Source organism: Onychostruthus taczanowskii, unplaced genomic scaffold, assembly GCF_017590055.1.
Source record: "Onychostruthus taczanowskii isolate IOZ18803 unplaced genomic scaffold, ASM1759005v1 scaffold77, whole genome shotgun sequence".
NCBI lineage: Eukaryota > Metazoa > Chordata > Aves > Passeriformes > Passeridae > Onychostruthus > Onychostruthus taczanowskii.
This window is the reverse complement of record NW_024505561.1, coordinates 2987445-3010210: the sequence shown is the minus strand read 5'-3', so window position 1 is coordinate 3010210 and position 22766 is coordinate 2987445. Positions and strand designations below refer to the sequence as shown.

Below are 22766 nucleotides of genomic sequence, written 5' to 3'. Positions count from 1 at the left end.
CATCCATCTAGCAGCAGGAGAGATATGATCCCATGCTGTGTGTAACTGGATGATTCCCTCTCGAGATAATGAAAGTTGAATAGGAAATGCAACGGGAGGAAATAAAGTTATTAAAAGTGAAAGACATGTGATGATTTAGGTGTAATGAGTTGATACCTAAGCAAGAAATAGACAAAGAACTGCTATAGATAAAAGAAAAAAAATAAAATCTCATTAAACTGAACTCACAACTTGCAATGCAATAATTTGCTGAAGTTTAGCAAGAAAATACTACATTACTATTATCAGCCTTAAATTCTAGTGTTGGATGCCTAAATACTCCTTCCATCAACGTTTTTATGACAAAGTCAATGCACTTCTAGACAATCAAATATCTAGCATCAAAATTGTATTAAGAATCTTATCTCTGATTTATGGATATCTCTAAGTATCTGAAGGGAGGGTGTCAAGAGGATGGAGCCAGGCTCTTCTACGTCGTGCTGAGCAATAGGAAAAGAGGTAATGGGCAAAAACTGTTGAATGGGGAAGTTCCACCTGAACATGAGGCAGAACGTCTTTACTTTGTGAATGACTGAGCACTGGAACAGATCGCCCAGAGAGGTCGTGGAGTATCCCTCATTGGAGATATTCAGGAATGCGTATCTGGACGCTATCATGTACAGTGTGCTTTAGGATGACCTTGTTTTGGGAGGGAGATTTGACCAGATGACACACTGTGATCCCTTCCAACCTTAACCATTCTGCAATTCAGCTCAGTTCTTTTCCTATTTGCGTTTCTTACTTGCATTTAACTGTGTGAATGTAACCACACTGCTTTACAGAAATCATACCATTTTCAATGTTCTCTCATTTTTGCTCTTGTTTGTCCAGTTACAGGTTTATATCAGGAGTGATATATGAGTTGCTTGCTGTAGGCATGCTTTTCTTAAAGTACATTTTTTTGTTTGCATTTACTTTGTTTAGCAAGTGGGCGCTAAATTGGAAAAAGAATACATGTTTCTCGTGTCTTTTTTGTGTTTTTTATTTCTGTGTTGGGAATTAAGGCAGATCTGGAAATCTGAGTGCTCCTTCTGTCGTGAGTTAGAAAATACTACTGCTGTTGCTCCTGTCACTTATCTTGCTGTAGACTGAATGGTGTTGTGCCTCAGAGCTCTCTGTAGGAAAATGATAATACATGCTTTACTCCCTAAATACCACCTTCCTTTTGTATTTGCTTGTTGTGGATCTTTTCTTCTTTGCCAAGCAAAGATGCTATCCCTTTCTCGTCTGTGTTCTTTCCATGTTCCCTTTGTTGGACGAGATTTTAAGGTTCTAGTCTGTTTTTCCTAATTCCCTGAAATAACTCAACTATGAGTTTTTCAGAATTGAGAGATATTAAGTCATTGAGAAAGCTGGTTTCAAGTGGAGGGACACACATAAGGTTTCCCGTTGCTGAATGGATATATAGAAATAATTTAAAATCTTACAAGCTGTATTTCTGTATGTGTGTATTTTCACTTTCTGTTTGCAAACACTGAGAATGTCCTTTTCTCTGCCTTGTACAGGCAGGGTGTTTTCATTTGTGTCCGTACATCTGAAGTGTATTAAATAGCACTCATAAAAATGTGGTCATTATTTTTTCCAACACTCAGATAAAAGAAGAAATTGTGTGGAAGAGATTTGATGTGTCTGCTTCACAGAATTACTTAAAGGTGTTTATATATGTTAGTGTAGGCATATACCTAAATAAGTAGCAGTACTTTTTACTTTTTAGCATTTCCACGAAACACTTGGAATTCAACCTGGAGAAGCACGTTTATTTCTAAATGGCCTTCATATTGACCTGGATTTTCAAGATCCCTTTAGGTAAGATGATAACATTTTGTTTGAAGGTCACAGAATTACTAATAATATTGGGGAGTTGTGCTCCTGGTCCTAATCTCACCTGCTGCATTTTGGAGCAAGGAAGTGTTCCAGTAGGAGGAATACTGATTTACAGTGGTTTTGCTTTGAGTATGGACATTATATAAGTAATTGAGACTAGCCTTTTCTCTTGGAATGTGTTTTCTTATTTGCTTATAATTTTACAACTCACCATGTCAATTTAGTTTGGAAATGGAAGGAATCTAACATGTTCTTGTAAAAAGATGTGAAAAGCACTTTATAAAAAAGTAAGTAATGCTTTCATAGCCCTGTTACTTAATAATCAGGAAAATACAGACCTGAAGGCAGTCACAAAGTCTTGCCAGCTGTGTTCTGCTGCGGAGTACTTCAGGGGTTTTTTTTTTTCTCAAATTTGAACTTTCAGATTGCAGCAAATGTTCCATTGGGTCTTCTGGGAAGTTTAGGGTGTGGCTGTGTGTTTCCTATGTGCTGAGTTCTGCCATGATAGAGGCTTGGAGTTCATCTGTGTCTCCATCACTTGTTGCTTGCTTCTCTACTCACTTGCAAAGCTGCTTCTTTGGGTACCCCAGCTTGGATTTCTGCCTCAGGCAGGACAGTGCAGCAAGAAAACTTTCACTCTAGTGTCCTGCCACTTCTCACTAAAGATGGATAAAATTACTTTGTATAAAATAGGTCTAAATGAATAAAAGAATTGTATAACCTGTTGTAATTATGTTTTGAAATAAGTTAGAGGCATAGTGTTACGAACTGATACTGTTTTTAACATAGGCTGTGGGAGAATATAAAGAGAAAGCATTCCTAAGACTATTAACATGAAAATTGTTTTTAATTTTTAAAATAATTTTTATGTCATGACAAGAAATCTTTGTAGACATTATATACTTTATCTTCCTGAAAAAGCATTTTAGAGACTCTTAAACTGGAAGGAAAAGTGATGCATGGCCTTCATGAACTTGGAATCAAAGGGGAGACCCTGAGTAAATTTATGAGGTTGCATGTACATCCTACAGATAATAATTATGCACTAGATATTCGTCACTCTTCCATAATAGTAAGTAACTAAAGTTATTTTTTTTGAGATTACATCTTTGATAATTCTTTTTTTTACTGCAGTTGAAATACTCTGCATAAGGCCATATATCAGTTAGCTGTTTAAAATGTTTTCAAGGGTAATATCCCTTCAATATTTTGAGTAATTTTCTCTAGTTTATACCTTATTAAAATATTAAGATATAGGCTATTTAAAGGAAAATAAAAATATATCTAGAGTAGTTGCATGCTCCAAACTATAAAATTTGTCTTTTATAGCAATTACTATAGAAACATAATACTGCATAATATCCCATATTATGCAGGACTTCTAAGTGTACTTTACAAGTATGATAAGTGAATTTTGGCCCACTTAAATATGTTATTTCTAGCTGTCCAATGACTGTGGTTTTTACCCTTCTTCAGAATTTACACAGGTTTCATTACAGAGGTTATACACCAGGGGAAAAGGCACAAACCAAAACCACTACAGCACTGAAATATTATTTTCTTGCACCTGAAAGAGCCACATTTCACTCTTCTGTTTGCCCCAGCTTGCACAGAAAGGACTAGAAGAACAAATCAGCCACATGTTAATTGGCTATTTTGATCTATCTCAAGTTCTGTTGCTGCATTCTAAAGAGAAATACTGTACATGGATTACAAGATGGTTGTGCTGTATTACACACATCTGTGTGATACGTTGTTATGATGTTTGCATTGTGAAAGTAATTTTCACAGTTGAATAAAAAATTGTTTTATTCACATCCTTTTACACAGTACTAATGGTCCTTTTTCCTTTTCCATCCAGTATTAGTTTTTGTGTACTGCAGATAAAAACAGTTTGATTAAAAAGAAAAAAAAAAGTTTAGAAGCTATTTCCTGTTATTATTTAACGAAAACAAGGGAGACATTCTATATAGTAGTATTATGCCCCCATATTTTTCTCAGTGTTCAATGCATGTTTTCTAAATGGCAGCCTTTTTTGTTTTAGTGGATTAATAATATAGAACAAGATCAGAGCTATAGTACATGGCCTGCAAGCTATCAGGAACTGCTAAAACCCTCATTTCCTGGATTCTTACATGAGATTAGACGAAATTTATATAATTTGGTAAGTTTGGATAACTTTGGTTTTTTTTCATACTGTATACATTAATATGTGGGCAGACAGTTTATTAAAACACACATGCTGGATTTATTGTTTTCTATGTGGATCTGCTAAGAGTAGTGAAAATACTGCTTTATCTAGTGAGTCATATGTGGTTGTTAGTTTGATTTGCAGAGGGATTTGGGCACAGTTTTGTGAAGAGTTTTTATGTTCCTTTCCATGCTACGCATGGAAAATTCACTACTGTCAAAGGATGAGGGAAGGTAATGATAGCTGTCCATGGTTTAGAGATGGTAAACTGAGGTACCAAGATATTTACGTTATAAAGCATACTAATTATTAATGTCTTGTAACTTAAGTTTTCCTCTGTAAATAGGATTCTGTATCACTTAGTAAGCTAGGGAAGCAGCTATTACTGATTCAAATTAAAATTACAAAAGGTGATCTTATGAACCATAGAATCTTAAAATGGTTTGGGTTGTAATGGACCATTAAAGGTTATCTAGTCCAGCTCTCCTGCAATGACCAGGGACCAAAACTTCATCCTGCCTGGTGTTTAATTTAAATAGTAAATGGTGTTTAATTTAAATGGTAAATGGATGTAGTTCCATCCACAAATTCTCTGAGCAACCAGTTCCCCTGTGACACCTTTGGTGTCTCGCCATCCTCATTTCTTCATATTCAGTTGAAATCTGCCCTCTTAGTTTAAAACTGCTGCCGCTTGTTCTGTCATTACAGTGTCTCTGCTACTGGTAAAAAAACCCTCTCCTTCTTGTAAGCCTCCCTATAACATAGGAGAAGTGCTCCAGCTTCTGATTGTTTTTGTGGCCCTTCTTTGGACCCACTTGAGGTCCATGTCTTTCCTGTGCTGGAGTGCCAGAGCTAGATGCAGCACTCCAGGTGGGGTCTCACTATGGCACAGGGACAGAATCCCCTCCCTGGCCCTGCTGCCCACGTTGCTTTGGATGCAGCCCAGGACACGTTTGGCTTTCTAGGCTGTGAGTGCACCCTGCCGGCTCAAGTCCAGGCTCTCATCCACCAGCAACCCCTACGTCCTCCTTGGCAGGGCTGTTCTTGATCTATTCATCCCTCAGCCTGTGTTGATAAACTGGGGGTTACCCCAGCCTAGACGTAGCATTTTATACTAGGCCTTGTTGAAACTTGTGAGGTTCCCATGGACGCACTTCTTCAGCCTGTCCAGGTCCCTCTGAATGGCTTCCCATCCTTCACGTGTGTCAGCTGCACCACTCAGCTTGCTGTCCTCTGCAAAGCTGTTGAGAGTACACTTGATCCCTTTGTCTTTGATGTAGTTGCTTGAAGTGATGCAAAGTTTGTGTGTAAAAAGACAATGAAAATACCAGCAATAGGTAATAAAAAAGTGTAGGTTTATAATGAAGTGTAAGATGTGCGTAATATGAAGTAGATCGCATTACATACTCAGGATTAAATGTAAGAGCTGTACTATAGAAATCCATAACACAGCATTTCACTATAATCTGAAGGGGGGGTTCAAAATTTTTGAAGTTACTCTGCTTCATTTCAGCTACTCTAGCAAATCTGATGAGTTGTAAGGGGAGTTTGCAGTTGAATAAATGAGATACAGATGTCCATTTAAATCTACATAAGGATAATTTGTCTATGCAGATACATCCCAGTTTTAGATTCTATGCATGCCTGAAAGATCTGAATTTATACTCCAAGCTACATTAAGTGAAAGTTTGACTACAAAGATAGGTGAGACAGGGAGGACGAAATCTTCCTGAAAGCTCAATTTTTTACTTGAAGTTTTTAACCAGAATATTGCTGATTTATTTTTTGTTTGGTTTTCACAACAGAAGAGAGTTTGTCAAAAGATGTAACAGAAAAATCAGCATTATATCTTTCTAAAATAAATATGGAGTTTATTAATAAAAGCAAAGTAATGGCACAGAGTCTTTCAAAGGAGAAGAGTTGGATCACTTGGTTTGAAGTTCAGTGAATGGTTAAATCCTGTTTTCACTGTTTGGTCCGAATTCCGTAATTCTGATGTTATTTTCATCTATAGTCTTAGTGTTTTCTTACAGTGAATGCTCTAAAAAATTGAAAACAGCTGGGGCGTACAGCTCCTTTGGAAATTAATGTTATTGTCGTAGATTTTATGTCTGAAGGAAAAATAAAAACACATTAAGAATAAATATGGGATGCCTGATATGTTTTCTCTTCTTAGGTACTTTTTGTTGATCCTGTCCAAGAAGATACTGGTGATTATATGAAGCTGGCAGAATTATTCTATCATCATGATGTACCACTAAGGTAAGGAAAACTGAGAGTCTTGAGGAAAAATCTTTAAATAAGGATTCTTCCTTTTTCTTATTCATTTTCTATTGTACTAGATGAGGATGTGAATTCAAGTTAAATTCAATGCAACAACATTCTAATAAGGCACATTGATTACCCATTTGTCAAGCTTACTCAGGTATTAAGTATTCTTAAGCAAATAGATTGCAAGGTATAACGTACCTGAGTGTGCCTAAGATGAACTGCAAAAGCCTGATAAAAATTTATCTTGTCAAGTAGTCCCACTGGGCGCCCTTGCGAAGTTGCATTCTAATAAAAATTTTTGTTTTGTAAAATATGCTTTGAGGGTATCTTTAAAATTCAGTTCTTTAAGGCGCAGTTGCTTTATCTAATGTTGTTTCAATATACACTCTTAAAGACCAAAGTAAGATTATCCTCACCAAGTTTGGAATTTCTAAAAGTGAACATCATTTGAGAGAGAGACACTTCTGAGGAAGAGTCTGGTTGATCTGAGATACCTAGTTGTAAGAAAAAGTGAATTGGTCTCAGAAATGGGTGTTTATTTCCACAGTTTATAAAAGAAGGATATCCACTGATGAATTGCATGTTAAATATTTAAAATCCTCCTGTGAAATGACTTTTTGTGTCCTCAATTTACGGGTGTTTAATTTTACTTTAATATTTTACTAGTTCTGACCTTTTTTTGTAGTTGTTTTTCTTAATTTTTTTATCATTCAATTACAAAAGCATAATGAAAGACAGGATGCAGTGTTCTGTGTGTCTTCACGGAAGGGTTTGGGTTGGAAGGGACCATAGTATGGCCTAGTCTCAGTCCAGGCTTTTTACATGAAAACAGTATCAATGCACCACCTCCAATAAGCCTTTTTAAATCCCAAGCCTCATATTCCTTTGAGTTTTCTTTCGTTTAATGGAAATGTAGGGGTTAGTAGTAGGTGTGTTTAAAACTGATGTGAGTGGAAATGAACGGCAGTGCCAGGGGGGTGGAAGGCCCAGAAGGTTAAAAAGGGGAGAGAAGGGCTGGTAGAGGTGGCACACACTGATGATGGGACATCAGTACCCCAGCACATCTTCATGCATCTACTCATGATATCACTGTCAGGAAAAATAAAAGACAGACAATGCCCACACTGAAACAGTCTCAAGCCATTAAGAGATGATGGCAGGAATGTAAAGAATTAAAGCCTTCATATAGCTAAGGAGAGAAAATACTGTGATTAAATCCTATTGACTCACAGGAACCTTAATTATTGTCAGCTGTAAAAGGTATATGTAAAGTCAGTACATAGGTGGTAACCTAAGCATACTGTAGAGCTGATGAAGGATGCATGGCTGGTATCCTGTGTCATCACACAGTCGTGGGAACACCACCCAGGTACAGGGTTCCTATCTCTACATGCTGGGCAGATCACTTGAATGCAAACATTTTGTTCTTCTGTGTTTGTATTAGAATTTGTGTGAAGCAGATGTGTTAAAATTTATGATCTCTTTTTATTTTTTTTTTATAGAATTGGAATAGTTTTTATTTTAAGTACAAAAGAAGAAATTGATGGAAATGAAGATGCTGGAGTAGCTCTTTGGAGAACTTTTAATTACATTGCAGAGGAATCTGACACCTCTCAGGCCTTTATGTCGATAATTAACGTTAGTTCTTTCACAAGAAATCATTTATTTACTTCTGGTTTATAATTTTTTGATAGTTAGGGTCTTACTACCTTGTGATATCATGAGATGTATCCATTTACTTTATACAGAAATGAAGTATTAAAAGCATGTATAGCATTAATAGTCTGTAGAATTATTTGCAGAAATACTTTCCTCTTTCATCAACCAATTTGGTCTTGTAATTTTGCCTATTGACAGGCTTTCTTCAATAATATAAAAAAGTAGGTGCATGCCTTTCATCTTTTATTATTATGAAAATTTTTTCTATATTAATATTAACATAATGGGCCTGTCTTTTTTTTCTGTGTCTTTTGGAGTAGTTTGTGTCATTTTGGCTATCATATGAGATTTGAAAAACCCTTTCTTATTGCCTAGCGTAGGAAATGAAACAGTAAGATAATTTCTTTTCTTTGGTCATGCTTGAGCTGTCCATGGGTGCAGAAAGCATAGAAGTATTCCAGGGTTGCAGCTTAATGAGCCAGGTTAACTTTGTGAGAGAATGCAGATTCTCATAAGACAGGAATTTCAGAGATGAGAAATGAATGGAGGAGAAATAAGGTGAGCCATCTGTGTAAAGGGTAAAAGTTAGAGAATATGGTATTCATACTTAACAGTTTTTCTTCCATTGTTTTCTGGTTTTATGTTTAGTGCCTAAAAAATGTCATGGTACTATGGGCAAATGTAGAGAGCTTAAGATTAAAGGAATTGAAGTAACTAGGAATACCTTGGAAGAGAAATCCACAAATGTTAGGGAGCTGACATGCATGGGTAACAATTATCCAGGACTAGGTCAAGAAATACAATTTACAGAGTGCTTTTTAAAATGTTGTATTCCTCTCTTTACTTTGTTTCGTAAGATAAAAAGGGGGATGATAAATATAATTGAAAGATAACAAAAATAGAAGCAATCAAATAAACTTTGAGCTATTCAGAGCTATAGAGGAAAATATTGTTCTTCATTTGAAGAAAAATGAATAATTTTCACTTCAGATTTTACTGTATGTATGATGAAAGTAATAAAATATTCTTTGAAATAAAATAACAGTAAGGAAAATTGTCACTGTAAAAAAAGGATCACTGACTAGTTTAGGTTTGGATTAATACGGCTTTAGGTAACTACCCATGTTAGTTAGTTTATAGCGAGAATTTAGATTACCTCTCCAATTAGTAGAGAGAAATAACCTTTCACATTTAGCTCACATACATGTATTTCGTTGGCCACTTCAGATTTAGACTGAAGGTGTAATAATAGATCAGTCGGAACAGTGCTCTAATAAAAAATTGTGTATATGTGCAATGCATACTAAAGCAGTATAAAAACTGCAGTACAGCAATAAAAGCAATATGAAATTATACCAGTGTAAAATTTGCTGCCACACTATAAAAAGATTATACTTATTTATTGTTTATTTATTTCTATTAATTTTATCAAGTTGTTTGACAACTTAACTATATTTTTAATTTCTTAATACTTCATGGTTTACAGATATACCATGAAGTGAAAGATGGAAATGTTCTGACAGTAGATGATGTGAAGCATGTTCTTAGGAGTGAGTACCCCCATGCTGATGTTCAGAGTATCCTGGGTGTTCATTCTGAATACGATGAAGGGAGGAAGGTATGTTGAGAGCTGTGCTGAGTAAGAAATACTGCAGTGTATACAACTCAATGCATTTACTAATCCTAAGTGTTGCTAAATGTTAAAGCAAATAAACACAACACCTTTGAGTCAAACATTTCTTCAGCCACCATTCGGTCAGTAATGGAAATGTTGTAAAGGTTTCTACATTACTACTCTCACTATGAAAATTTCTCTTTCCTGCTGCTTTCAGGAGCCACTAGTATTTTCCAGTAAGCATGTCAAGGGGTCTCTCTTGAATTCTGCTTTGTTATCAAATAAAGCTTGACTTACAAACATAAAAACCTTTTGAACTTTTGTTTAGGGCTCTTTCCTTGGTAAAAGCAGAATTTACTGTCTCAGGGTTCTTCTCCAGTGTTATTTGCTTCATTTTCATTTTTATTTAAAATAAAAGAATAAAAATGTTAAGCAGGATAAAAGACAATTTCTCAGCAAGATGTTAAAGCAAAAGTTCACAACAAAGTATATGGATCTGTAATTTCCTTTGGCATTCTGTTTGACAAATGAGTCCCCTCTGTCCTGTTGGCTTTCCAAATGCTTTCTGTTTTGTCCCTGCCACTGATGACAAGGTGTGACAGTGAAGAGGGCTTGGAGATTAGAGTTGATCCTCTCTTGATACTAGTTTCGTTTCTTTACTACAGACAGCCACAGTCTGTTTAATCCTGTGATATTTCTGATTTGATCAGGCAGGAGCAACCTTTTATAAGAAGAGTGGCCTGGGCCAGCTGCCTCAAGCGCTGTTTAATGGCGTGCCCTTTCCCAGAGAGGAGATGGATGCGGCAGAGTTGGAGACGCTCATTCTTCAGAGGATTTTCGATGCCACCGGCTTCTTCCAGCGGGCGGTGTTCATGGTATGCTTAACATTTCTGAACGAGTGCAGGATGAAGCATTTGACAGTGAATTGTTTCAGTCGTGTTTATATGTTACGGTTTTTAATCATGAGATGGCTTGAAATTAGTAATATCACATTACAGTCATTTGTGGTCATAGTTTTGAAAGAGTGTGTTGAAATTATCCGAGGCTGAAGGATCAGCATATAGTCATTATATGGATTTTTTTCCACCAGAAACTGAGAATGTACTGGAGTTGTTCATTGAAAAATGTATATCTGATATTTTGGAATACTACCTATATGACATTTATATGGTTTTGACCTGACATTGTCCATAACTTGGTGTATGTAGAATCGTTAAGCTCAGTTGAAAGATTTTGTACAAATACTTGGTCTTTTTTGTCTTAAAAGTACTGATTTTACATTTTTCTATTACTCCAGGGTTTGTTAGATGATCAGGTAAATGCAGTGGATTTTCTTATGGATCAGAACAATGTAGTTTCCCGTATAAACCCCAGTATTCTTGGAGCAGAAAGAAGATACATACATTTCAGATCCACTTCTGGTAACTCCTTTTCTTGGATATTTTTATGATTTGTGGGTTGTTTTTTGGTTTTGTTTTCACATTTTAAAGTCTAATACTTTGTGTTTTACATTATGCAGTTCCATTTCATGTGGAAGATTTCTCTACTTTCTCCTTTTTGGACTCACAAGATAAAAGTGCTGTAATTTCAGATAATATGAAGTATTTAACTAAAAAAGGTAATGAATTTTCTGTATAGGTTATCTATCTGTTCATCTACGGCTATTACAAATTGTTGAAATTTACCAGTAAAATATCCCAAGTAAGTCAATATTCCAAGGATTCCATGTAAATTAAATATTTCTCAATTTCCAAGTATCTTCTTTCAGGAAGCAGAGCATATCTGAATATTATAAACCTAAATTAATTAACGGGGTAGTTAGTTTTTGTGGCTTTGAAATGGGATGGATGTTGTGACTAGCTGTTTTTGTTTTACAAACATGACCTTAAAAACCTTTGCAAGACTTTTGCAACTTTGAAGGTAGACTCAGCTTCCATACATATGGTTTTACTTGAGGATGTTGAAGTCTGTTTAGTTTTCAAGTGACTCTTACTTGCAGCATTGTCAAGGGCAGAATGTATAGTTTGTATGTTTATATCAAAATTAGGTATTTGTAAATTTAAGGAATAATTTATTATGTTTCTAATTTATTAAGTATCTCCTTATTTTTCTTCTAGTTAGATGGTTTAATTTTGCTGAGCAAGCCTTTGTCTTTCTGTAGAAAATAGAGTTTATATTCTGATTAATTATGACTCATTTATGCATTTTTCTTTGTTAAAACTCAAATGTTTTTGATGTAAAATGTTCTCGTTGCATATGCAAGTACTTTTCCTTGAGTGAGAAGAAATTACAACAATGTGGTCATAATTCTGCATGGAATTTTACAATAGTCTGTGCCTTATGAAACAGCTGCTCACTTACATCCATCCTTCAAGGGACACAAAAACCCAGTTAATAAAGTGCTTTCCTTCAGTGATTTTTATATGGTATTTACAGAGTTTTACTTAATTCATTATCAGAAAAAAAATGCCAAAGACTTAAATTTCTTTAAAATAAATTTATTTGACTCTTTGATTCTGTGTCTACAACCACAGGGACATCCCAGTGAGCTGTCAAATGAATGGCTTTCAATCTGTGGGTTTATTTCGAAGATTGAGATCTCTTGTGGAAAACCTATAACCTTTTAAGCTGGAATCTACATTTCAAATCTCTCTCCCCAGTGTGTTTCTCTAGACCACGGCAGCAGTTAATAATAACCTTTTCCTAGCATCTCACCAGAACCCTGGGAAATTTCTATCCTTATGCATTATGTTTTAGGGGATGTTTGGTAGACCTGAGTAGACTGATATTCTACAGATAATTTTGCAGAATTTTTCACCTACCATTGCTCTTCTATGGCAACTAAAGAACAGGAGACCATAGAGCAAGAAAAATAGAAATTATATGCATGTACGCTTGCACAGTAGTTTACTTTCCTTGAACAGTATTTAGTATATTCCTATTGGTGTCCAGAAGTGTTTTTTCCTGCCTTTAGTTGAAGGACTTTCCCTATCCTGCCAGGTAAAGTGACTGGCCTAGTTTATGTGGTCCTGTAACTACTTAATTCTTTTCATTCCTGACTATATGATCAGCCTTTATCAAATGTTCACAAGTAACCTCTGGTAAAGCAGGTTTTGTTAATTGGAGCTAATTATTTAGGGCCCTCTTGTCTCAATGCTGTAACAATGGATGAGCTCTTTTAGTCTCTTTCTCCAATTAACATGATAAGTTGCCTTCCAAGAATATTACTTCAGTTCAGAGGGTAAAAGATTCTGATGTGGCAAAGATTATCCTTACAGCTGAAGTCAGCAGTCAAACGTACACATTATTTTAGAAATGACAAAATTAATTAATTTTGTTTTCGTTAGTCATGAGAAGATTCTCCAGAATGTAAAACAGGATTATATTTAATTTTCAGATGAAGATGCATTGTATGCTGTTACTGTCTGGATTGTTGCTGATTTTGATAAGCCAGCTGGTAGACGACTGCTTTCTGATGCCTTGAAAAGCCTGGTGAGTTTCTAGCAGGCTTTATTAAAATAGTTATTATGAATATGTTCTTAACAACTCTCTCTGCACATTGAAAAATCATACTCTTAAATAAAAGTGTAGCAACTTTGTTGTTGGTCAGATGCAGACTTAAGAGATTGTGCTTTTGTTTTACTCAATTCTTGAAGGGAAATCATCATTTTGTTCATGGACTTGTGAGGCAGGAGACAAACTGTTACACTGTGTACTAAAAGGGTGAATTTCTTCCTTGTTAGACTTGCTCCCATCGGGTAGCCCAGAATGTTACCTGGAAGGGCTTTGGGATACTGCCAGTTGATGTGAACCATTAAGCAGTGTTCTCCTGTATTATGTGGCACAGCTGTGGCCATGAAGCAACCATTTTCCCCTGTACCTTTCGTGTGCTTCTAAGATCAATTTTCATGTGTGTTTTAATATGGTAGGAGGATCATGCACATTTATAAGTTTCCTTATTTTTAAGTTCTTCTGTGTCAATAATAGGATTTAAGGTAGGAATGTCTGAAATATAAATATACTTCAGAAAGTATAAATTTCAAGTCAATATAAAATACAGAAGGACCCTCTGTTTGGGACAGGTTAAAAGAGTGCTTAAACTGAAAGGGAAGGCATCTGGATTTTCTAATCAGGAATAAAATAGGAACCACCCTAAGGGAACTGGAAAATTGGGGTGTTGCCAAGAGAATGTGATAACAACTATGTGTTAGAAAGAGGCTTTAAAAAGATAAAGAGGAATATTCAGTACAAGTCCTTGTTACAGGAAAACATTTAATTTCTTGAACTGCTTGATTTATGTCTCAGGCTTGACAGATGTACTCCCTCTGTAGCTTCATTTTTTAACCCTCTTCAGCAGGGGAAATGTGTCGTGGCTCCCACCTAAGAGGTGAGAACCACCTGGGCGAGTCCCCTTGTGTTGGTGAAAAGAATCTAGGAAGAAAACCAAAAACATTAGATAAATTTCATGTGTTGCTTGGTCTAGTGATTTTCAAATTTCATGAGAAATAAAACGAAAGAGGGCTTTTTTTTTAAGTCCATTAATTTTTATTGAGGTTATTTACTCCTTTCTAGGGCCTTTTATCTCTCAAGTCAAGGTCTAGTATAATTCCTGATAGTAGCAAAATTGGCACAGTCGCCACTTGCTCATGACTTGCCATCAGCATTTGAAAGAAAGCATGCAAAATCTGGTGGTAAAAATGGCTAAAGGAAATTAATTTCTAGCTATTCCAGCTAATACATGCTATTTTGAAAACTCTGATAAATTTTCACTTCCTTTGTAAAAACCTTGAGCTGTCTTAGCTGGAAGAGACCACTCGAGGTCATCCAATTCAGCCTCCCATTCAAAGTAGAATTATTGACTTCATTACATCAGGTCAGCTGTAGGTGTGTTTGAAGGATTTCTGAAAATCTCCAAGGAGATGACTCTGTCCCTTCCATTTTCAAATTATTCTGGTGTTGCACTGCTTTCCTATTGTAGTTCTTTTTTGCCAGGTCAAAATTTGTGAACATTACCTCTTGTTACATCCTTTGGTGGTACCAGGAAGGTTTCAGCCCTGTCATGTTTTCACTCCCCCTTCAGTAACTCTTGGTAGCTATTCAAGTTCTCTGTAGTCTCCTCTTTGCCAGATGGAGCAAGCCCACATTCTTCAGTGCTTCCTCGTAGTTTTCTGTCCACCTTGGAAGTACTTTGTGGAAGCCTCTCCAGTGCTGAATACCAGTGATTGCATGGCTTATTGTTTTGTTCCTTCCTGCATTGGAGTCCACTTACCTTTTCTTCAGTTAGTGGTGTTATTTGATCCTACCTTAGACACACACTGGTAAAATTTGAGTGGCATCGCTGATTTTAGAAAGTGAAGGATTTTGCTGCTGCTGACCATTAAAGTGATAAGTGGATACATTTTCTTGCATTTATTTTATGCTTAGTTCAATAATTTTTGAAAAGTAGACATCTATAAAACTAGTTCTGAAGTCTGTAAATGAACACTTGTTTATGTCCTTTGTTAAAAACACGCTTCTGCAAAATGCTTAAAGGCAATTTTTCTAATAAAGAAACTTAACACTTACATTTAAAATATTTATCACAGAATAGGTAAATCCTTACTAATCACATTTTTACTCACAGTTGGAGTTCTGAATTAGTCATTGATCTTTTCTAAAGACAAATAGCTGCAAAAAATTAAATACTTAAGGGCATTTCACATAGTTATGCATGATATGAGTACATTGGGTAACAGCAGATGGAACTGTAAAATTATTTATTGTTCTGTATTTTTCTTTTCAGAAAACAAGCAGTCATACACGAGTTGGGATTTTGAATAATCCTTCATCCAAAATAAAGGAAGACAACACAGCCATTGCAAGAGGAATTTTGGCTGCTTTTTTAACCCAAAACAACAGTAACTTAAAAAGTTTCCTAAGTAAACTCAGTAAGGAAGAGACAGCAAAATCCCTTGCTGCTGGAACTAAAATTGTTAAATTCCTCATCCCAGTGAGTGCAAGCTAAAGTAGATTACTTCCTTTTTTATTTTACATATATCTTATTGGAAGGAGGTGGTGAGAATAACAGTGTTTGGCCAAATGCCATGAAGTTTAAATATACAGTTTCTTCTCAAGCAGATTTGGATTTTTTGATGACTTTCATGTGATTGAGAATGGAGAATTTCTTTAAAGGGAGAAAATATGACACTACTGAAAAATTCAGAATATGGGTACCAAGATACAATTGAGACCAAAATAGTCTAATATTTACTTGTTGATTTTTTTGATAGCTCTCTCATTTAGTTAATTTTTTTAATAGCTTTGTCATTTAGTTAAAATTTAGTTAAGTATTAATGTTTTTCAAGAATTTAGACTTCAGGAAAAATTAAGATTGCAAGAGAGTGGAGCTGACTTATGAAATAACTTCTGCTATGAAATAACTACTAGCAGTTGTGAAATAACTACTGGTTTTTGTCTCAGAAGGAGTTATAAATTTTAGTCTTTTTAGATAGGAAGAGTTGGGAGACTAAGAGAACTCTCTGGAACCATATTAGAAAATGAATATTTTTTTGAGTCGTGCTCTTGTTTCATTGTTGAATAAGTTTTGAAAGACATAAAGGTCTCTAATGAAGCTGTGTATGCTAAGTATGTTACTAATTAACGTCATTTTATTAATTGTATCTGAACGAATCTGTTTGCTTTGTCTCTTTATTACTAATGAAGAGATACATATCAGAATAATTTTGACAGGTGAGGCACAATTCCAGTGTAAGTTTGGCAAGTTTTTCCCCACTTTGAAAATGAATTATGTGTCTTTCTGGATGATGTTGGCTTCCCCAAAATATGTTCAAATTGTATCCAACGGCCATATTAGAATGACTGTTAGGTTTTTAGAGTATTACGATTTTTTTATATCTTTTTCCTAAAAGTGGGAATACAGTTGAGTTGGTAACAGAATGTTACTTTCCATGCACCTCTTGTGCTGGATCATGAAAAAATTGCTTAACCTCAGGCTCAGTTTTGCTCTCATGGTTATTCACAGTTGCCCCAGGGTACAGACTGCACTCTTGGTGCTTGTGAGGTGTGGCTCACCACTGACAGTTTTGTGCTTACACTGAAGCTGAGATGGCTGTTTTACTTTGATTTCTGGTTACCACATAACTTGAAGAAAATCTTTTGATTGAAATTTGAATCATTGAAATTTTCAATCTTTGATTGAAAATTTAAATCTTTGATGAAATTTATTTTTCCTGAATCATTCCAGCATCTCATGCTTTACCTTTTTGCTTTAGGGAATGGATGGTGATACTTTTGAGAAGAAGTACAACACTTTAGGACTGGATTTAATTAAAACTCAGCAGATGTTCTGCCAGGAGGTTCTGAAGCTGCTTCCTGGGCAAATGGCTGTTATTAGCAATGGCAGGGTAAGAAGGAAATTAAGTCTCTCAGTCTTTTTTAGGAGGTTTTTTACTTCTGCAACTTCCGTTTCAAACTAAAGAAAATGCATTATATTGATTTCCCATTTATTCAGGCAGTTGTTAGAGAATGGTATCAATGTTTGCCTTGCTTTTTTGTTTTGTTTTATTCCTAATTTGTTCATTAGCTCAATTCCATTGAAGCTACTATGTGTATGTCATTCCCGCAGCTATTTTAGAGTTAATCTGACAAAATTCTCCAAATAGGTTAGTATCTGATTTATTATTTGTGATGTTTAAGGTTTGATCCTGAAGTTATTTTTATTTTATTATGTAGATAAATGTTTATAAATTACATTGAGTAGTTAGTATTCCAAGCTCTAAAGAACCACATTTTAATAAATATTTAGTTGTTTTATAGTCTTAATTCTTGATATACAGATAAAAGTATAGTAATTTTGTTGTTTCAGTTTCTTATATGTATATGCTGAAACCAATAGCCTTAATTACAGTTTGTCAGTAGATGATCCGTGATCAAAAAATATGATTTTGCATTCAATATTCAGTGTTTCTTAAATGGCAGTCAATGCCTTACATTGCAAATACAACTTACAAACTACATTTTAGTTATTCTATTTTTGATTTACTCCACCATTCTAAAGAAACAGAAGGAAAACTATGTTGGCATCTGATAACTGGAAATTCTTTAAATTTAGTGAGTTTAGTTACTCCAATGCATCCTAAATGCTTCTGAGATGTAACTGAAATACTGCTAAGAAACACACAGAAGGCATTTTTGTTGATGAAGCCTTAAAGAATTGTTGGCTTTTTTGTGTCAGCTCTCTCATAACTAAATTAATGAATTTATTGTATAAATTATTATTACTGTTCTCCGTGCCTAAAAAAGCTAAAATAATGTCATATTTTAAGTTTTGGGGAAATAAGTTTCATTAAAATATTTGGATAAATTTAATAATGTATATTCATATCTCTGTGTTTTCACTCTAAACTATTACTTTTAAAAAGACATGGGATATCCTTCATTTCTGTCCTTGCTATTTCATCACAGAAGTTTTGCTTTTATGAGCAAATTAATTTTTTCTAATTGACTTCTCCAAATTACCATAGTATTTCATAATTACACTGTGGTTTCATCTATCTCATGCATCATTAATAAAAAAAATCAAAAGTGGAATTTGTTATCTAACCTCTCATTTATAGGAAGCAGTTGAATTTGGAGGAAGAGGCATTTAGCACCCAACTTATGTAATTATATTCTACATCCTGGGAGCCCTGTAGGTTATTGAAGTTGTCTTGGGTCAATTTGGCCTGATAGACTGAGTAGGAAATCCAAACAACAGCCTCAAAGCTATTTTCTGGGACTCCAAGGCACTTTCCTTTCTTTCAGACACCAAAAAATGTAGTAATCCTGTATCCTCTCATATTATGCATTTTGTATCCTTTACTATTCTTTCTATCCATTCTATCCATTGCTTCATTTGACAAGTGGTAGAAGGAGATTATGTTTGTAGAATTAAAAAACTAAAGAGTGTGGTAGACAAATAGTAATTTCAGTTGAAAATATTTTACATAAGATAGGTTTTTCCTAGAGTTATTTCTAAATAGTGTATTCCTTAATAGAAGGATGTATAATGAAAAATAGCATGGATATTTCCATTGCAGTCATTCTTCCTGATTGATAATTAACTGTAATCATATAACTGTAAAAGCCTAATCCTGCTATGTTGCTATGAAGTTTAATTAGTTTTATAACCAATAGTATTGATGTATATAGAGATTGGGGTTTCATATTCAGTATTGTGCATTCATTTAAAATATTAGTTTATTTTTACTTACAAACAGAGCATTATTGGGACATTCTACACTCAACGTTTTTTTTCTCTGTCTAAGGTACTGGGTCCTTTAGATGAAAATGAATTCTGCGCAGAAGACTTTAATTTGTTGGAAAAGATAACATACAGTACCTCAGCAGAGAAGATAAAAGCTATTGTCAAGGAGATGGGAAGCACTAGTAAAAGGTAAAATTCTCTTGCCTGCTAACATGTGTGCAGCTCTGCGGAATTACTCCAAATACTTTCCCTACTTTCACTGTCCTTACAACCAAGAGTACAGCTAACAGTAAACCATTCCTCCTAGGTTTGTTTACGTAAGAATAATTGTAAAGAATAATAATAAGCTTGGTAAAATACAGTGCATCTTAAGCCAAATCTGAGTATTAATATTTGACGTTATTGTCTTTGGGAATTGAATTTGGGAATAGTAAGGGAGCCGGTAGAGGCATGGGCTGATGTTGTGCCCTGACACCACAGTAGACAACATTCACACATCTGTTCACTGAAAAGTGTAAAGATGAGATGAGTTCAGGCCATCATCTAGTCTAAGGATACAGCTTGTGTACAAAGAAGAAAGCAAAATTATATTATTCATGCAGTATCTCTTGACTTTCTGAGTATCATTTCTGTTATCTAGAAGGACTGGCACAACTGAAAGAATCATTACCAGAAAAACAAAATCAACAAGAGGTAGAACTCAAAGAGATAAGTAGTGAGAGGCAAAACATATTTAGACAAATATTGTGACTTAAAAACACTGAAATGGAACTAAAATTTCTAAGGAAACTTCAGTAGGAAATTCCAATAGAAAAAATTGAAAGATGTGGCCAGACTTGAAACCAGGCCATTTATGTCTGTTCCTTGATGTTGTCATAAATGGGAAAATTTTAAAGAAAAAAATCAGTAAAGAGCTAGAAATGTCAGCAGGTCTTGACCTCATATACTCAATTCTCTTGATTCTGAATCAGGTCTCTTTGGCAAATTTGTGACTAATAAAAATTTGTCATTAATTCAGGTTTAATTTGTCTTGTGGACCAAGCCCCACATTTTCATCAAAGTCCCACATTTTCATCAAATTACACAGATTTGAAGACCCAACAATTGATAAAAATAATTGCTGTGAGGCTCTTAAAATTAAGTGTCCATTTCACAAGGCTTCTCTAAGGCTGTAGTGGTTCTTGGGCATTGTCATGCTAAAGGTTTAGCTCCAAGCTACAAGTCCTGAGGTGCTAATCACCTTAGAGTCAAGGTCTGGGATGTGGGCTTCCTAAGTATCTTTTATGCAAAGAGACTGGCATTAAAATGTTAATGTTTTACTCCTTTTCTGATGAAAACCAAATTATATGTGGCTTATTTAATACAGTGGCAGTGACTTGATTATGAAAATAGATGCCCTGCTGTCATCTTTGCCTAAAACAGAGATGAGACAAGATGTTGAATTACTCAAAGAACAGCACAGGTCAGTTTTGTCATGATAATGCACTTAGAGTAATTTTTATTAACATTTGAATGTACTGATGATTACACAGTCTTTGGAAAGTTGAGTAAGCATTCTAATTTTAAAACTGTTGTATGAACAGCCTGCTCATTTGCCACAGCATAATGCATCTTTACCTTTTTCCTAATAAATTCATTAGTGATGCCTATTGATTTCCCAGCCTTACCCTTTGCTGAAAAGAGAGCAGAGGGCTACATGTATTACATATGGTAATGCAAAACCTGTGATCAAATTACAAATTTTTATAAGAATTCTTGTAATGCTGTTTCCAAATCTCTACTTGTTTTTGTTGCTAAAGGTGCTCCAGTTTTTGTGCTGATGGGCTATCCCTGTTGGTGAAGGCAGGAGTGAAATCAGTGGTAGCCTTTTCTAAGAGGCTGACACCTTTTCCAATGTTGCGCTAGTAGCAGTCAGTACTGTGCATGTGTTTTGTGGAAAACAAATTCCGGTTGTCCCTTTTCTGTATTTACAGCACATCATAGAAATTCCTTCTGCTTTTTTTTTTTATTTTTTAAAATGAAGTTTACTGACCTTTCCTTCCTGTAAGAGAAATTCCTTCTGCTTTTTTTTTTTTTTCATTTTTTAAAATGAAGTTTGCTGACATTTCCTTCCTGTAAGTACAGAGTACTTTAACTAGGGTCTGCTTGACTTAGCCTAATCAAGTCTATCAAACTGAATTATTTTCTGGAGTGCATAAAGCTAGTCCAGCCTATCAAGTTTCACACTTCTCAAATGCCATTTTTCCCCCTCTTTTTTTCTTTTTAAATAATTTATGTCACCACCACTGCTTGTCTGATCCAATGATTCCAGATCTCTGTGAAGAGAACTGTAAACAAATGACAAAGAGGTCCTTTTTAAAGTCTTACTGTGTTGTATTTTACTAATTTTGTTTTAGAGAATGTATCTAATCACTAACCAGTATAGAAGTATGTAGATTAATGCTATATTTTTTACTCCTGTCCACATTTAGCTTTTCTAATTGTATCACAGGGAGCAATCATGATTATTGCTTGAAATGAGGGAAGTATTTTCTTGAGCAGTAAAATCTTAAACGCCTCTAGTATTACAAATCCGTCTCTAAAAATGTTTGTCATTTCAACAAATTCAGCTTTGAGTTTTTGTGTCACTTGTTTTGAATACTTTTTTAACAGTGTAGTAAAAGTCGAGCCCCAAGAGAATGACCCATTCTATGATGTCATTGCTATTGTGGATCCATTGACAAGAGAAGCACAGAAGATGACCCATTTATTGATTGTAAGATGGTGGTAATTTTTTATGATTTGCTTATTTGTACTGCAGTTGTTACTAAACTTTTTCTAATTTCCACATACAGTGTAGTAAAGAGTAAACAAAATTTGGTTATTCTTTCTTTTCCTTTAAAATATGTGTTTAGTTATTTTAGTTCATAAAAGAAGCTGAGGATGACCTAGTTCATCATTATGAATATCTCATTTGAAAGTAAAGTTCAGATACCTCATGGTCCAGTCCTCTTAAAGTGAGCCTGTAAGTGCTCTCTACAGTCAATAGAAAGAAAGGAGGACATTGTGTACATAATTTTTTGCATCTCAAAATCTCAGGAGATAGGTGCTTCTTTTCATTAAACCAGATTACCTTAGTTTTCCAAGGCACCTAAATGAGGTGGTCTAAATCTGACTTGTAATATCATCATAAGAAGATTGGGCTATAAAGCTTTCAGATCTTGGAGGGATATTTCTCAGTTGATTAATGCTACCAAGTATATCTAGATAGGCTTCCATTGTGTGTAGCTATTGATCTTCTAAAGAGAAACTGTCTTAAAAACACAGCTGCTAAAATTATTTTCTTCTTTCACCTACTGCAGAATATCATTGTGTCTCAGGTTCCTTTATAGTTTCCCATAAAAATGTAAATTTTTTCTTCACTTTATGGTCTGTTATAATTCTGAAGCCTCCAACTTGATTTTTGCTGCATCCTATTTTATCTTTTTTTTTCCTGCAGTAATTATGCAAGTTTCATAAATTCTTAAATTGATTTTCCCCCTTCCATTTTCATACCCTTTTATATCAAATGTTGAAGCATCCACTCACTCTTCAGATAGTGGAGCGAAGTAAAACATTTTTTAAAATTCATGAAAAATTTTGCTATTTCAGGGTTCTAGAATACTAGCTTATCTCTAGAACTAGATCTCTCATTTCACCCTTCTCAGTGAAAATGAAAGCTTGATATTACCAAATGAAAATATTTTCAAGTTGAAATGGACTGGAAACTCTCCATTTAGTCAGAAGTTCATATTATGAGTATAAATCACATCAAGGGTCTTGTAGCTCAGAGCAGAAACCTCGATTCCTCTGAGCTCAAGAGGCTCTCTCATGCATGCCAAGGCAAATGACTCCCATGGTGTCCCCAGCTGTTCAGCTGTTGCAGATCCTGCTTGAGTCACAGG

General features: G+C 35.0%; 1 protein-coding gene across 1 annotated transcript in view; it reads left to right on the top strand.

The window, feature by feature from the left end:
- Positions 1-22766, top strand: part of UGGT2 (UDP-glucose glycoprotein glucosyltransferase 2) — a 78462-nt gene that overhangs the window by 29209 nt on the left and 26487 nt on the right. Inside the window, exons 11-25 of the mRNA XM_041423427.1 lie at positions 1754-1845; positions 2785-2935; positions 3908-4027; positions 6231-6316; positions 7828-7963; positions 9471-9602; positions 10310-10474; positions 10897-11020; positions 11119-11217; positions 12997-13091; positions 15382-15588; positions 16871-17002; positions 18905-19032; positions 20210-20305; positions 21496-21598. Of these exons, the coding sequence (XP_041279361.1) occupies positions 1754-1845; positions 2785-2935; positions 3908-4027; positions 6231-6316; positions 7828-7963; positions 9471-9602; positions 10310-10474; positions 10897-11020; positions 11119-11217; positions 12997-13091; positions 15382-15588; positions 16871-17002; positions 18905-19032; positions 20210-20305; positions 21496-21598 (1866 nt within the window). The remainder of the gene's footprint in view (positions 1-1753; positions 1846-2784; positions 2936-3907; positions 4028-6230; positions 6317-7827; positions 7964-9470; positions 9603-10309; positions 10475-10896; positions 11021-11118; positions 11218-12996; positions 13092-15381; positions 15589-16870; positions 17003-18904; positions 19033-20209; positions 20306-21495; positions 21599-22766) is intronic.